The 17,452-nt window shown below is 39.9% G+C and overlaps 1 protein-coding gene across 10 annotated transcripts in view; it reads right to left on the bottom strand.

Annotated features, from left to right (window-relative positions):
• The window catches only part of LOC121876639 (papilin-like), a 267,725-nt gene that overhangs the window by 17,929 nt on the left and 232,344 nt on the right, over window positions 1–17,452 (bottom strand). For 9 of the 10 annotated variants that reach the window (XM_042381925.1, XM_042381926.1, XM_042381924.1 and 6 more), the window contains 5 exons: window positions 13,235–13,429; window positions 12,931–13,058; window positions 12,446–12,602; window positions 3,779–4,288; window positions 3,260–3,418 (listed from right to left, as the gene is read on the bottom strand). In XM_042381925.1, coding sequence (XP_042237859.1) covers window positions 3,260–3,418; window positions 3,779–4,288; window positions 12,446–12,602; window positions 12,931–13,058; window positions 13,235–13,429 — 1,149 coding nt within the window. The remainder of the gene's footprint in view (window positions 1–3,259; window positions 3,419–3,778; window positions 4,289–12,445; window positions 12,603–12,930; window positions 13,059–13,234; window positions 13,430–17,452) is intronic. The other variant, XM_042381932.1, reaches the window with a different exon arrangement.

Raw genomic sequence — 17,452 nt, forward strand, 5'->3', positions numbered from 1 at the left:
CAATACAGTTCACACATGTGAGTGTTAGATTAGAGTAGGACTAAATACATCAACAAAATAGAAGGGATATTTCTTCCTCTATATTCATGAATGGGTTTCAAATTTGGAGGCCTGATTTTGGGTAAACAAACGTGAAATATTAAATTTTTGAGGGTAGAGTACGAATGTCTAAACCCCATATACGCCCTTGTCCATCAGTGAAATACATCATATAGGTATGATGATTTTTTCTCGACTATATTCGAAGCATTGCAACATATTTGTAATTGCAATTATGTTAATAGTCAACACTGATTTATCCTTGCTTAGGGCACCTATCCCCTTTTCACTAAACTTCCAGTAATATCAGTGAACTTTGCCCAAACTTCTTGAATGCAAAACGTGAGGATTCCTCATGTGGAAAGCTCACGTAAAATGATCTTGAATAGGGCCCAAGGTCAAAACATGAAGGAAATGAAAATTTCTTCATGTGCTGGAGCATGGAGGGGGGAGAAGAGTGAGGGATCTCTGCAACTCCCTGCGCAGTATACAGTATTTTTCTTTTATTTTATTTATTAGTACAGGTTGAACATCGATTTAACGGCACTGGATTTACCGGCAACTCGCATTTAACGACAAAATTTATAGATCGCGAACTTGAAAGGCCCGCCTGTAATTTTCAATAGTTCCTCTACCTCCTGCGGGTCTGCAGTTGGTTTGCTTTGGTATTGAAATCCAGCCGGTGCTGTGCACATGTGATTGCATTAAATTTCTACCTTCTTTGCATCAATTATGACCTCTAAGCGACCTGAAAACCCTATCAGAGTTGTCAGTGACCCGAAGAAGAAGAGAGTTTTCTTGAACATTGAGCAGAAGGTTGAAATATTACAGAAACTAGACCGTGGAGTGTCTATTCGTCAACTGTGTGAAATTTATGGTGTCAGTTCCTCAACAATTTATGATTTAAAGAATCAGAAAGATAAACTTCTTAAGTATTTTGTGGACAGTGACACAAAGAAGGGACTGGAAAAGTGTAAGCACATGAAAACAGGTAAGCATGAAGATTTAGAAAACTGCTTGATGCAATGATTTCGTCAACGAGGCACCCCCATAATTCAATTTAACAGCAAATTGAAGTTAACGGCACCGTCCAGGTCCCGTTGATGCTGTTGAATCGAGGTTCAACCTGTACAGTAATATTTTTATTAAAGCCTCACATTTACTGGTACAAAGAATCACTCCTTCCACAATCAAACCATCCTCTGGGTGACGTGATACAATTCATCTACTCAGCCGGGAAGTCACCCAGCTGACTCACATCAAGAGAGGGAAGGAACATGGCTGGAATGGTGAGTTAGCAATGAAGTTGCAGCTCACTGCCTTTACACATAAACGTTCACTTCCCACACATACACACCCAAGTTCTTCATTTTCTTACTTCAAGTTTTATATTATATTTTTGTTATTTCTAAGTTGCACTAGAGTATTGTAATGATTTGATTTTATATTTCTCAAATGAGTACGGACAAGTGATAAACATGCTGAGGTCGCGAGATATGCTAGGTAGGTCCCAAGCGTAAGAGTGGTTCAGGGGGTCAGATGCATATAAACGGGGTCACATACAGTACTTTAGATATGTGTACTCCGAGACCCTACTGTACAGTGGTCCCTCGGTTAACGAAATTTTGGTTAATGAATTACCTTACATAAGAATATTCAATTCGGTTAACAAATCCCTTACGAATTCCTCTCAACATGTTTTTGCTTGCTCACCACCTGGAATATTAGTCCGCCAATACTGCAATCGGTTCTAGGGCTTAAGTTCATTCCCATTTGAGTAAATATCAAGAAGGTTGTACTATTCAATAATTTTACAAGTTTTATATTAAAATTTTTAGTCATTTTAACAATTATTTAACATAATTGAAGTACAGGAAACTAGTTTTTAGTGCGCCAAACAGTCACTCAACTCACCAAACAGTTGTCAGTTTGTATCTCTGGTCAGTAGAGGTAACATATTGCTTGAGACTCTCTTGAACATAAACTATTTTTACGTTTTTACAGTACAATTATTGGTTATTCTGAAATTTATTTTACATATTGACAATATATAGTGCAGTGTAGTGTTGATTTAAAGAAAATAATCTTGAATTGCAACTAGTGAACTTAAAATTTTATGGGTGAAATGACGGCAAGAAGCATGGGGTGATTTCTCTTCCACCCCCCACTTCCTTCTCTTGTCCCTTCTCCTCCACCCCCACTTCTAATTCCCATCATCTTCATCATCAACCAGGAACCTTCTACATACACACCTCAAAGTAAGTGTACTTTACTGCATTTAATTTTACTTTGTATGTAATTTTTGGTGAGCTGGAACCAATTACCCAAAATCCCATTGAAACAATGGTTTCGGTTAACAAACAACCTTCTGGAACGAATTGTGTTCGTTAACCGAGGGACCACTGTATAATAATAGTATAAGAGGAGAAATTGGACAATCAGGAATTGGATTAATGACTGTGTGTGTGGTGGTGTGAGTGACAAGTCATTTGTCTTCACCAGAGTTTAGCAGTAAGTTACAGTAGAATTTCCAGTTATCCGGTATCCAGCCAACCAGTAGATTCGACTAGCTGACACCAAAATGAAATAATAAAATTAAAGTTCCTCCAAAATCATCTATAATCATAAGTTTGAATACCGCGTGCAACATGGATGAGCTGCCTTATTTAATGCTATGATAAACAATAAAATCGATACAAAGCATATAAAAAATACAGTAGCACATAATTTATGTACAGTACAATAAAAGCTCCTACCACACTCAAACCATCATCTAGACAATGCGACCCACTTCAGCCAAGTACAGTCAACCAACCGACTAACAGCCGTGTGGCCACAAGGTTATAGCCCACCACCTTCACACACATACACATTCTCCTTATTTTGTAGTTTTATATTATATTTTCTTTATCTTTAAGCCACATTAAAATATTGGAATGGTTTTTCCACAACTTTTTATAGTTTCATTACAAGTAACAATATAAGAAACTTGTGTGCCGGCTACTGGTAATAGTTCTACTATTTACCATGTTTATGAAATGTAAATAATCACTAACCTAAACCTGAACTCCTCAAGTATACTATACAGTAATACCTTGTTCAATACCTCCCTAATACAAAACCAGAGAGGATGCAGGCAACATCTGTCCTCATGACTTTGTTCCTTTAGTTCTTTATGTCACATATACACAATCATCAAAAATGAACAATAATTTCTTACCTTCTATCACATATTTTTCAGAGCCTTCTTCTATAGGGTATTCTCCTTTAAACCACGTTGTCACTGGGTGTGGGTAGCCTTTGACTTCACACGGCACACGTATAGTTGAATAAGGCGTAAACTCCGTTGCGTTTAGACGGATTATTGCTCGAAGTGGAACTGTGTGTATGAGGTTATAATTTTTAAGACAGCATTGTAATGAATACAAATAATTAGTTTCAGAGCAATTCAGATTTTCTAAAATTTGTTTAGCATTCTTCAGTAACAATTAAAGTAGAAATTTATTATGAAATACAGGTATAAAGGCTTTAGTTATTTGGAGTTCAGTTACAGAATTTTTTACTAATTACATAGGGTATAAAGAAGATTTAGTTCAGCATATTTTAATTGAGCTAATTATCATGCTAGTAAATGTGAAGAACTAGTACTGTAAAAAGCAGAAAATAAGTTGTAGTTAAAATTTCCCAGATGAATAAACCAAGTTAATAATCCCAAGAAATATAACATGCAAGACCTTACCTATGTATAGTCTAGTGGTTGGCCGAGGGGTAGTAGTGGCTTTTTGAATTGATGGAGGTTGGTATGGAGGCCAGTAAGGTCGCTCATCAGGTCGTACAGCAGGGAATTGAGTGGCAGGGGAGGTAAATGGAGGGGATTGTGTGGTGGGCGGAGCTTTGGGTGGGTCAACTATATATTTTAGGTATTCACTGTCAGTGCTGATGGTGTTATAGACTGGTCCAAGAGCTCGCAATTCAATATTTTGTGAAGTGGCTCGACCTTGACCGTTGTATACTTGACATGTGTATGGACCAAGGTTCCTGAGGCTGACCACACGGATAGTCAAAGACCCATCTCGGAATTGTTCGTATTGTTGAGAGGAGAGTGGTAACATCTTTCTGCCCCGCCACCAGGTAAATGAAGGTTTCGGCCAACCAATGGCTCGGCAATAGAGCACAGTTGGATTGCCAAGCGACACCACTGGAGATTCTTCATTCCAAGGCACTACAGCAGACTCTCGTGGTTTTGGATCTGACATGCATGCTATATTAGTAACCGCAAGCTCCCACCATAATGCACTGATCTCTTCTCAGTTCAACATAGTAATGTGTTGTAGTGTTATTATTAAAGTCATAGCTATTAATAGAATCCATATTGGAACTATTTGAATTATAATAGTACTGTACAATCATACTTGGTCATATATATTACAAAGGAGATTGAATGAAAGTTAAATGAAAATGTACATAAAATAGTAAAAATTAAGATGTGTAATGAATTCATTGTAAATATACATATTTGTAAGATATTCATGATTCAAAGATGGTTTGAAATGTTATTGATCGTGATGATCATCTTCACTGTTTTGTGACTAATCTCCATGCATGCATGCGTTAACCATTATTATCTGATGACACGATGTCCTGGTTGCAATTGGGCAAATTTTAAGCAAGCTTTATGGTTGGATGCTCTTCCTATCATCAACCCACTCTTATAGGGTGGGAACTCAAAATTAAATATAGTACTTCCAATAGTCTTCTTAGCTGGCAAGGCAGGGTCACTATTCCCAGAGATTGTCCAATGTGACAATATTAATAATATAGCAAATGGAACACATCAAGCTTGGAAAGATGGTGTGAATCATGGAAATATAGGAGTGATGACCATAAAAACATGTTGAACTGAGATGGAGATATTAGGTTTACAGGCAGTCATGACCATTAGTAGTAGGTTAGACAGACGAAACAACTAAGAATAAACCCATCATTATTACTCACTACGTATATCAGTATGTCTAAAATCTAGATATTGTTTATGTCAATCACAGAAGGAAAATTTAAGCAGTATCCCAACTCCATGTTAATCTGCATCTCTGTTTGTCCTATGACACAGACAATTTCATAGTACAGGTAGTTCTGCTATAACGCGATAATTGTGTTATTGTAAAATATCGTGTTATAGAAAATCGCGTAATAGAAATAACAGGGCTTATGGAGAAAATAGGGTTAGGTGCAGATTACTACTCGAAATCGAAAAAATTTAGTAGTTAGCCTAACACAAAGGATAGCACAGTCTAAATAAATGTTACATTCATATCTAATAATGAAATCATACAGTAAATGTAACACTTTACTTGATGGGGGAGAAGGGTGATTTTAAGGTTGATATAATCGAGCTTCTCTTCAAGTGTTATATCCTTTCTTTTACGATCATCACCGGGAATTCTATCACCAGAACGCTTCTTGTTGATATTCTTCTTTACTATATTCACAGTTAATCCCACAAAATTGGAGAAATAGTAAGCAAAAATCGCGTTATAGCAAACAAGCGTTCGCGTTATACAAATATCGTTCCTAATTCATAAATCGCGTTAGAGCAAATTCGCGTTATCAAAACACGCGTTATAGCAGAACTCACTGTATGTCCTTAATCTTTCTCATGAAAAAAAGATCAACAATAATGTGCGTGTGAAACCCTTAGTATGTACAGGTATACATTATAGAGAAACTCTCCATATAAAGTATACTGTACAGCTTGTATATTAAACTTCAAGTGTTATATATGCTGAAAATTTCAAGATAAAATTTCTATGGATCAATTATCAATAGGAAACAGTTGCAAAGTATGTGTAAATCTGATTGAAATTGGTAGGCAAAGTGAAGATCTTGTCTGAAAAATTACACCTTACTTACCATAAATTCTCAATGTAGTATAAAGGGAACAATGTTAGTCTAAAACATTTCAGAAATGATAAAATCTGCCTACAAACAAACAAACAAACAATGTAATTAACCAACTTTATCACAAAGTATCACGTGAAACATTAGTTAAAGCTTTATACTGTAATTAATCAGGGAGTTATAATAACACTAAATAATTTAAATAATTCTTCTAATAACCACCTCCTGAGCAATAACAAGTGGTGGTACTGTACAATACATTGTAAACTTGTAAAATGACTTTAAATAAATCAAAATGGGATAAGTCACCATTACCCATGCTGTTGTCTAAAAAGAACTGTTAGTGAATGAAAGAAAAATCCAGTAAGCTTAAACTAAGAGAAATTAAATCAGGCTACAGTACTTACAAAAACTATATTTAGGTCATTACATTACACATTATTTTTTTAATTAAGAAGGCTTTAAATAGATTCTGAATGCATTTATATACTGTATATTGTTTTTATTCCTTGCTAGCCTCTTTTTTGCTTTAGCACAAGAAGGTTGAAAACAACAGCAACACAGACTCTGCTATCATTTCTGTCAACTATTCTCCCTAAATACTGTAACACATGTGCTTTTGTGGTGTTCCCTTCGTACAGCATTGCTTACACAATCCTGAATAACCTAGCAGTAGCATGTCCACCGACATAAAATACTCAATAACACTGCTTCCTGAATGAGCTCTGACTAATACTGTAGGAAAGCCTCCGATAACGACGGTTCTACTAACAATGATACATATTTAAAACCCTGTTTAATTTAGGACCCAATTCAATTTACACCATTATTTTATTCATACTTACGACGAAAATATAATAAAAATAAAATAAAATAACATTTTCATATAAATAATAACTAAATCCTGATATGTATTATACAAATATAACAAAAACACGCCTTGCACACGAAGGCTGTCGGGCTTGTGAGTGGTGACGCCAGCATCACTAGTAAAAACAGTCGCAGCTTGGCGGGCCTTTTATTTTTACGCATCTGAACAGGAAAAGGAGAAAAACTTTCTCAGATTTCTTACGGCATTTTTGCGTCCCTATTCAACATGAGCATGTGATGGTACTGCTGGTTCAAAAGCTAAAAGAGAGTGTATAAGCTGAGTCGAGAAACTAGATGTGTTAAAACGATATGAAAAAGGGGAGAGGTCTGTGGATATTATATGGAGCAAGCAATGAACATATTTTCTGAAGTGGATCCATTAACAGAACGAAGCATTAAAATTAACAGGGACGTGAAAAACGCATATGACCCTTATGTAAAGATGTATAATGAGAAAAAGAAAGCAGCTGTGCTAGGTTCTTTAGACAGCTTTATTATTTGAAGGCCTAAACCATCAACTTCAGCTATACCATCAACTTCAGGTTCAGCTACACCATCAAATTCAGCATCAGCAGGAGCTTCAGCAACAACTACATGCTCAGTAACAGCTTCAGCAACAGCTGATGACTTTGTCATCTGAGTAAAAACTCACACAATATTCATTGGCTGTCCTTATGTTTTAGACTTTACCACCATTGGCGAGTAGAAATTTTGTTTTATATTCAAAAGTATTATTTAAAACATATATGAACAGTAGTAAGTGTTGCTTTCATATTCTTATGTAGAGAAATGACGATATGTTTTCACGTGTGAGCACTTACTGTACATACGTTGGCGTTGCACAATCCGTTTCGCTTTTTTTCTTTACCGTTAGTGGTTAGCTACTTTTACTGTTCTATTTATTTACATTAAATAACATTAATTAAAACATACAGGGGTTTTCTTTTTTTAACATTAAATTTTACTACAGCTACAACCAGGGTCTTAGTTTCTTCAGCTTCATATGTAGAACCATCGTCACGGTTTATACACTAACGAAAACAATGCCGTCTCGTCTCTTCTTGCGTGTTTTAATATTCTACAAATTATTAATGAAGTGTACTGTTCATTTTGCATACAAAAAATTAATTCAATCAAATAGATATGCAGTAATAAACAATAATGATTCGTTTGTACATATTCTTAATATGATAAATGACTCTATGTTTCCTTGAGTGCACACGTATACGCTGTCGTTCCGCTCAGTCTCTCACTTTTTCTTTACCATCATTGGTTATTTCTACTGTACATTAAATAACATTAAGCATAATTTTTTGGAATGCGCATGAGTGCCATGGGTGTCAACAAAGGCTGTAAGAGACTGTTCCTTAAAAGTCATATTTCTGACAAATTCAGAGAGTCTACTAATCCCAGTCTGTGCAGAGAACTATAGTAAGACCCAGTTATCAGCACAGTGGCATCTACTTTTATTTAAAGTTCTGGACTTTGTCATTTTTGTTTGATAAAAACATCTGATCCTACCACCCGGTCCCTGTGGTCGAAGATTTTCAAGTTTGCGCATGAGCAATGTGAAGTGTGACGTAGCAGTAACATCTTTACCACTCCATCTCAAACAAGCCAAACTATCTACCTGACTGCAGTGTTGCCAACTTGCCCTAAGCCAGTCGTTAAACGCTCCCGTTCGTTGGAAACAGCGGCAGTAGGTGACAGTGATGCTGACGACTTTCATCTTGAAGACAAGTCTAAGAAGCAGATACCTCAGAAGTCAGGGTCTCCAGCAGGGGCTACGGCTCCCCTTCGCACATCATCTGGGGCTGTAGAGGGTGGCCTCCTCCTGCCGTTGGGGTTCCCAAGTGAGCTTACATGTGGCTCAATGACCGACCCTCCGCCGACGATGGACATTGGGGATTCCCTTCGTCTCCCTGCCCCTTCGTGCCTTCATCGTCTCGCCTTTCCTCGTGACCTGCCTTTGAGCACACGGACGACCTGGTTCTTCTGTCACTGCTCTCTACTTCAGGACTCAACACTTCTCCGCCAAGGTCCTACAGCCTTAATAAAAACCACACAAATGGACGAATAGGTACACCTGCTCACTCAAGTGGGCTATCCTGCTCCCCAGGGGGAGGTGATGCTGCAGTTCACCACCATCACCCCAGAAACTCGTTGTACCAAGGTAATGGTTCGCCACGTACCCTGGGAGATCCCTATCGACGATCTTCGCCCTCTTCTCCTACAACTACTCGACATGGAGCGCCGCATCAACCCAGTCTCCAAACGTCCATCCAACGAACTCATCAGCGGGTGGGTGGCCCCCCCCCCTCCCCGGAGGTGAATGTAGGACCTACAACTGTCCTCTTGACCGATTTCTCAGAACCCTGAAAATCTGTGGTCGTTGCCAATCGTGGAAACACCGCACCTGGGAGTGCACGAGGATGGTCGCCTGCGGTTTCTGTGCAGGTCCTCACGACACAGTGGAATGCAAATCAAAAATTCAGAAAAAAATCCCAGTTGTTCCACGGTGTGTCAATTGCCATGGCAGCCACCACACCTGGAATGCCAACTGCCCACAGCATCCTGGCACTCGCCCAGGGAAAACTTACCTTGTACCACCGCCCTAGTCTCTGACAAAGTCCGTCAACCAAACCTCACTCCTATCCACCAAGGATTTCCCATTGATCTCCTCTCCTCTACCATCCCCCCTTTCACCCCTACCACCCATCCTTTCTCCCCTCCCTCCCTCTCCCTACCGTTCTTGGAACAAGGTCGTTGTCGGCCCTGTCACACAGTTATCACCACCTCCTGAACAAGGCATTAGAACAAATGCGCTATGCAAAGAATATGGCATGTCGACATCAACTGTGTCGACAATTCTTACACAGAAAGACAAATTTAAAGAAGTGAAAGTGAGAGACAAATCTACAAGTGTTTAAAAGTAGATCCCTAATTGCAGAAACTGAGAGGTTACTTATCATCTGGATTAGGGAAAAACAGATGAAAGGTGATTCAGTTTCTACTGCATTCATTTGTGAAAGAGCCAGGGAGATTTACGAACATTTAAAGACAGATCAACCTGGTTCTTCAGGCACAGAAATTGAAGATTTTCGGGCCAGCAAAGGCTGGTTCGAAAAATTTAAGAAAAGAAGTGACATTTTCAGTGTTGTTAGGCATGGTGAAGCTGCTAGTGCTGATAAGGAAGGGGCAGCAAAGTTTTTAGATGAATTTAAAGAACTGATGGAAGAAGAAAATTATCTTCCACAGCAAGTGTTCAATGTGGACGAAACTGGGCTGTTCTGGAAAAAGATGCCCAAAAGAACATTCAACACCAGAGATGAAGCCTCTTTACCTGGGCATAAACCCATAAAAGACCGTCTCACTCTATTGCTTGGTGCCAATGCTTCAGGGGAATTCCGACTGAAGCCTATGCTTGTCTACCACTCTGAAAACCCCAGGGTGCTCAAGCAACAGAAAGTGGTAAGAACAAAGCTTGAAGTTTATTGGAAGTCCAACCGTAAGGCATGGGTGACAAGACAGCTCTTTAATGAATGGGCTGTTGATGTGTTTTGCCCTTCTGTCAAGGGCTACCTAACCACCAATAAACTCCCTTTAAAGGCTCTTCTCCTCATGGATAATGCTCCTGGTCATGACCCTGACCTTGCCAGAAATTTGGAGTATCAATTTGACTTTGTGAAAGTGTTGTTTTTGCCTCCAAACACTACATCAATCATACAGCCAATGGACCAGAATGTGATCAGCAACTTCAAGAAGTTGTACATGAAGAAAATGTTAAGGAGGTGTCATCAGGCAACTTCCAATAATCCTGAACTAACACTGAAACATTTCTGGAAGACACAATTCAACATCCTGGAGGCTGTAAAATTGATTGTGTCATCATGGCAAGAAGTCTCCACTAGATCCCTTAAATCTTCATGGAAAGCACTGTGGCCATCAGTAGTCCATGATTTTGAGGGATTTGAGGAAGAAACAGAGTTGGACCAGGAGATTGTGTCCATTGGTCAGTCATTGAGCCTTGAAGTGGAGGAGGAGGATGTGAAAGAGCTTGTGATGTCTCATGAGGAGGAACTTACTCCTGATGACTTGAAGCAACTGGATGAGATGTTACAGGTAGAGGCTGACAGTGGTGAGGAGGAAATTGAAAGTGATGACCATATATCAGCTAAACAGTTGAAAGATGTGATTTACCACTGGGAGAAGTTCAGGGAACTGGCTTCAAAGTACTCAGAAGTGGAAAAAACTGAACTAACTTTGTGTCATGTTGAGGACTCAGTGGTCTCCTTCTTTAAACATAAGTTAATGGTGAGGAGGACAGATGCCCCACAGACCACAATTGACACTTTCTTCAGTAAAAGGCAGAGGGAACAAGATGCTATCCCTCAGCCTTCCACTTCAAGAAGGAGAGAGGATGTTCATGGTGGAGAATCTGTCAGTCCAGAGGTTCCTGACATTTTCATGGAAGGTGACTCACCTTCCAAGAAGCAGTAAAATGCTTCTCCTCCACCTCCACTTCCTTCTCTTCTCCCTTCTCCTCCTCCACCTCCCACTTCAAATTCACATCATCATCCAGGAGCCTTCTACATACACACCTCAAAGTAAGTGAACTTTTCTACATTTTTTGTTGAATTTAGGCAATTTTCGGTGAGCTAGAACCAATTACCCAAAAACCCATTGAAACAATGGTTTCGGTTAACGAGATTTTCGGTTAAAGAGCAACCTGCTGGAACGGATTGTGCTCGTTAACCGAGGGACCACTGTACCACCAAAACAAACAATTTATGGGAAGCTTAAGTGGTTTAAGCTATTGTCAAAAAGATTGAAGGAGCTTCTATGGTTGAAGTTCCTGGGTCCAAAAAGCTCTACTGCTTCTTTTGTATTTCTTGTGACAATAAGATAACAGCACTTGTTTTCCCATTCTACCTAATTTGTAATTTTACATAATTACCTGTAATATAGGCTAAATTGCAAACCAGAAAGAGACATTCATTGCTTAGAAAGAGGTGTAAGACTGTTAGATTAAACAAAATATTTTTTCCTCTCAGCCCATTGCTATTAATTAAAATATAATAGTTAAGTGTAGTACACTTTTTTGGTTGCATATCTGATGAGTAGCACTGGAGGCAAGTATCACTAGCTCCTTCCAATCTTCTGGTTAACTATATAGTTACCTAAAGTTGAATAAAGAAAAGAAAAAAGGAAACTATGTACTACATCCCATTCTGTAGTACCATTTTATACATGACTGGGAATTAATTTCATATAAGTGATTGGTGTCTTGTTGCTGCAAAAGTGAATAAAAAGTCAAAGTGCAATCACAATATGCTATGACTTCTCAGAAAATTCCCCAAGCTTTTCCTGAAATTATGAAATCCTTTTTTTCCTGGCCTGTGTGGCTATTTATACTGAAAATGATTGGCTATTCCAAAGAATTATATTATACAATGTCTGCTGTCGGCCAGGGATTCTTAACTTCCTAAAATTTTAATACTGTACTGTATTTCACAAACAAACCTATTCAAACTCACCAGGAGAACACTTCACCTTCATTACCTAATGACCACCCACTAGAGGCAGCCACGCAAAGAGGAATGCTCGTAATTTAAACCTAAGTCCTTGCTAAACTTACCAGTAATTGTCAATTGAGTGGTCCTGGTTGCAGGCCTACCAATACCATTAGAAGCTTCACAGGTATACTGGCCAGAATCACCACGCTCTGTGTTAACAATCTGCAGTGATCCATCAGGAAGTACTCGAGTTCTACTAGACTGACCCTCCCTGTCAACCTGTGAATATTGTGGATTATAATTTACACTAAAATATGGCTCAGCATCAAAATTGAACACAATGACCTATGTCCTACAGCATGGCATTTACATTGAACACAAACAAGATATTTTGGTTTGTGATTTTCATTTTATGTAGAATTTTTATCAGTTGGCATCCCACACTTTAGAGGTTGTTCAGTATGTGACATTCTGCTTATAATAAGAGAAAATTCATGTAAAATAATGGCAATGACCAATGGTGATGACAAATAAGCCATTTGCGATATCTGTAATGACATATTTTGTATAACTAACAAATCAGAATTACGAGTGCTGAATAACTGACCGCGTAGGACCCGCGGTACCAAATGATTGTTGGTGCTGGGGAACCTTGAGCTACACACTTCAACAGAGCTACGTCATTCTCTTCACTGCGAACTTCAGAATCGAACTGTATGATGCGAGGCGCTTGACCTGTAAGTAGGGAATAAATTTAGTTACATATTTATCACTAATTTATCAATTAGCACAGATTAAAGTTCATCTCAGTTAATTATACAATAATACAATAACACTAATTTCAACTAGCTACATACACATTATACGGCTATAGATTTCTACCAATACGTATATCATAATTTAAACATTACCTGCTGGAACTGTGGTGAGTACAGGAGGAGGGGAGTAGGCAGGTTCCTGGTCCTCTCGTACAGGAGCAACACATGAGTAGCCACACCCATTATAACAACATTTATGATCCCCATAGCAGCCTGCATCATTTTCACAGTCATTTTCACATTGGTATGTTCTGCCACTTGTTTTTGGACATTGGCCAAGTTTATTAACTGTAAGGAAGATATCATTTCAGGTAACAAGTGCATCTTATTACAATACAGGTATCCCCTGGGTTACAGAAGGTTTCCATTCCTGAAAATCTTTCCACACCACAAAACCCTTTTATAATAATAATTAAGGTTTATTGAACGAACATGGCAACCAGAAGGCTGAAAATGTACAGTAACATAATTGGGGAATGGATCACTTGATTGACAAATAATATACAAGTAACACAATTGATACAAATACAGTATGATATATAATAACAAAGTTGGGAGACAGTCATACTACAGGGCATTTCAACATAGTAACAGTGAAAAGAGGTAAGATTGGCTGGGAGTGAACACACTGGTTGACTACAAGTTGTTAATAATTTTTACAATGGTTGGGACTGGGCTATTCTTGTAGCAATCAGTAAGTGCTCGTATGGGCTGAATGCAGTTGTGATATTGAACAGCAATTCACGGATGAGGGATCTTGGGTGAAAGCAGGAGCCGAGGGTCAAGTATGGTGCAGAAGCTTCTCTTCAGATTTACAGAAAAGGTCGTGGTGAAGATTGGAGAAAGCCAAGAGGGTCAGTGTGTTGAGTGCTTCTTGATGTGTGGAGTAGGAGAGGAAGAGAATAATCTTGCATGCCCTCTTCTGCATTTTTTTCTAGGTGTTTCAGTTGTGTGGCATTTAGGGAGGAAGACCAGGCAAAGGAGGTATTAGTGAGATTCAGAAGTATGAATACTGAGTAAGCACTGAGGAGCTCAAGTGCGGGAACTCCGAGGAACTTGAGTCGGCGGAGGAGGTGGAGACGAAAACTGGAGGATTTAACAACTTCACTGGTGTGTGTTTTCCAATTTCGTTTGTTGTTTATAGTGATGCCAAGGAGCTTGGTGAAATCCACAACTTCGAGTGTGTTGAGGCCAAAAGTAATGGGGGGAAGTGAGACAAGGTCAGAGGAGAGGTTGATGTGCATAACCAGGGTCTTGGTATGGTTGATGGTGACATGATTGTTAGAGGCCCAATTTTAGAGACTGTTAAATATATTCTGGAGGGCGGTGTAGTTGGGAGCCGAGTTGTTCACACTGATCCCAATGTTGGAGTTGTCGACATATTTCCAGCGAGCAGAAATTTCTCTTAGGGCATCATTGAAAAGCATGAGGAAGCAGAGCGGTCCCATCTTGGTGCCTTGGGGGAAACCACAGGTGAATGACAGAAAAGTGGAGACACCCCCTCGGAAGCGTATGGCTTGGCGTCAGTCACAAAGGAGGTCTGTAAGCCAAGGTATAAGACTTCTCCGAAACCAGAGGTCGATAGCTTTGTTGGTCATTAAATTGTGGTTGACTATGTCAAATACCCTGGTAAAGTCAACGAATGCAACAGCCACAGACGTCTTTCATTTTTCAAGATGGCGGTATATGTAGTCGAGAAAGCTGACAAGATAGTGTGTGGTGAAGGAAGTTTTCATATTGCCAAATTGCTGAGGATCTATGGCACCTGCAATATCAGCATAGGCCCAGTCAAAAACACAACTTGTGGGCTGGTTGACTTGGGTACTGGTGACATAAATGAGGTCTTCCAGTCGGCTGGGCATCTTGCTTGGGTGATGAAAGCATTGATGATGGAGGAGAGGGGTTTAGCTAGCTCCGGGGAGAACTCCTTGCAGAGTTTCGTTGGTAAGTCAATGGGGGTTGTGGAGCCCATTAACTTCAGTTTGTCCAGGTGTTTTGCTACTTCAAAATTTTCCACTAAGTCAGCAAGAAAGGGGGCTGGTAGGTAAGAAGGGAGACCGGTTGTGTTAAGCCGGGAGAGCGTCTGGCGTATAGTTGCGAAATGAATGTTTGATTGCTCAGTGAGTTATTTAAGCTTACCATACCACTGACTGATGTTGGTCTGCTTCAGGTGTTGAAGCTTGGTTAGGTAATAAGAATTCTTTGCAGCGTGTATTTCACGAGTGATTTGGTTACAAAGGGACCTGTAGCATTGTTTTCATTGAGATAAAAGGTGTTGTCTCTCTGCAACATAAGTCTTTTGATCTGAGGTGTGATCCAGGGCAAGTCAGCTGGGTGTGACCTGATGGACTTCTTGGGGAAGAAGTGGTGGTGAACTTCCATGGTGGTGTTGATGTAATTTGTCCATTTGGTGTCTACGTCATCCACACTAAGTACTTCAGTCCAGGGATGGTGAACTATCCACTGCCTGAAGAGACAATGCAGAGTCAGTAATTGGCCTGTAGGTCTTAATGTATAGTCTGCACTTGGCTGGTAGTGGGAGCTAGAGAACAGAACACTGATAGGTGTGTGCTACACTCAATAGAAGGCATTGGTTGATGTGGTTGGTGCTGCTCCACTAAGTCAGTTAAGACAAGGTCAAAGGTGTTTTGACTGTGCGTAGGGAAGTTCACAGCTTGTGATAGTAGCAGCTGGTCCTCAATATCAGTGGTGTAAATTTCGTTATGATCCCTGCATAGTACTAGCTTGGCACATGGGCACTTAACTCTGAGGTAGTCTGAGGTGGTAATGAGGTGATTAATAAGAATGTCTCTGGTGGGTGAGCCAGGTGGGTGGTATGCCACACAGTAGTATATGATAGAGGCAGTGTGGCGAGGGTGGGCACGTGGCACAACATGTACCCATAATGCCTCCACATCAGCTGGGACTAAAACATCCAGGCATAAAGGACGTAGTTCATCTTGACAGAAGAGGGCAACGCCCACTCCACATCCATGCGTACAAAGGCGATGAAAGAGTTGATATCCCTCAATGTGGCAAGTTTCAGGGACAATTTGCCACATCTCGCAGATGGGAATGATGCTGGCAGTGAATGACCGGACTGTGGTAGTGAGCTCACCAAATGTGTTGGCGAGGAAATTAATGTGGAGAGCAGTAAGGAGGGAAGATTTTATCATATTCGGGGAACTTCAGTGTATTGGTACCGTCTGTCAGGAATAGGTTTCTCTGATTTTCTAGTGGAGGTGATAGTCCTGATGGGCTTCTGTTTATGACATCCTTGTCTATAGCTTAAAGCATGGACTGTGTTCAGTGATTTTAGTAGTGCAATAACACTGCCACCAGGATATCCGTGCCCTCACTTTAAACTGTACAGGGTGCGCCCGGAGTACTTCACTGGTGGACATCTGTTGTTGTGGACATATGGAAGGGTTTGTCCATGGTGGACTAACTCAATGATGGCACTTTGAGGGCCACCAACAGAATTTCCATGGTGTAGTACACTGGTAGACATCTGCTAATATTTGTCAACTCATAAACACCTCACTGGTCCTTGTCTCTGTCACTTTGAGGGTTACTGACACAGTACCCATGGTATATGGTAAACACTGCAGTATTCCTTATCTCTGGTACTTTGAAGGTCACCAACAAAGTGCCCACGGTCCAGTACTACACAGCTCACTGGTGATTTGTTGTGAATCATGCTTGTTTTTGTGTTTTTCCTTGGAATACACAAATGGATCACTGTTGATAACAAATCATTCCACAGATCACATGAACATTTTGCTGATAAATTCCAGTGTAGTGAGGTTGGTAAGGAATTGGGGTGATGCAGGGGTAGGGTCAAACAGACTTGGGTCAGGCTGCCAAACAGGAACGCCTACAGGACATGTCTTGTTTCACCGAGTGATATTTTTGTTAGCTGGAACAATTGGTGCAGAACACTTTTGGGAATGAGAGATTTCCATGTAATGAGATGACTCTCAAAGCTGGAAAAAATCCCTCATCCCTGGAATTTTCTGAGTACAGGTTGTACCTCTCTAGTCCGGCAACCTCGGGACCTGACCGGTGCCGGACCATGGAAATTGCCGGACCATGGAAATTCACCCTTTTCCTGGATAGATAGTGACTTGTGCTTATGCCTGGAAGCACTAGCACCACTTTCTCTGCGTCATGGTCTCTTTGAAGACATATTGAAGGGTTAAATGTCATATAGTAGCTTCTCAAATTTCGCGAGTTTTTAATTCTTAACGTATTTTATTGGAACACACAAAAAAATAAATAAATAAAAATTTTGACGGCAGAAACTTGAAT

The sequence above is a fragment of the Homarus americanus genome, unplaced genomic scaffold (genome assembly GCF_018991925.1).
Source record: "Homarus americanus isolate GMGI-L3 unplaced genomic scaffold, GMGI_Hamer_2.0 scaffold28, whole genome shotgun sequence".
NCBI classification, from domain to species: domain Eukaryota; kingdom Metazoa; phylum Arthropoda; class Malacostraca; order Decapoda; family Nephropidae; genus Homarus; species Homarus americanus.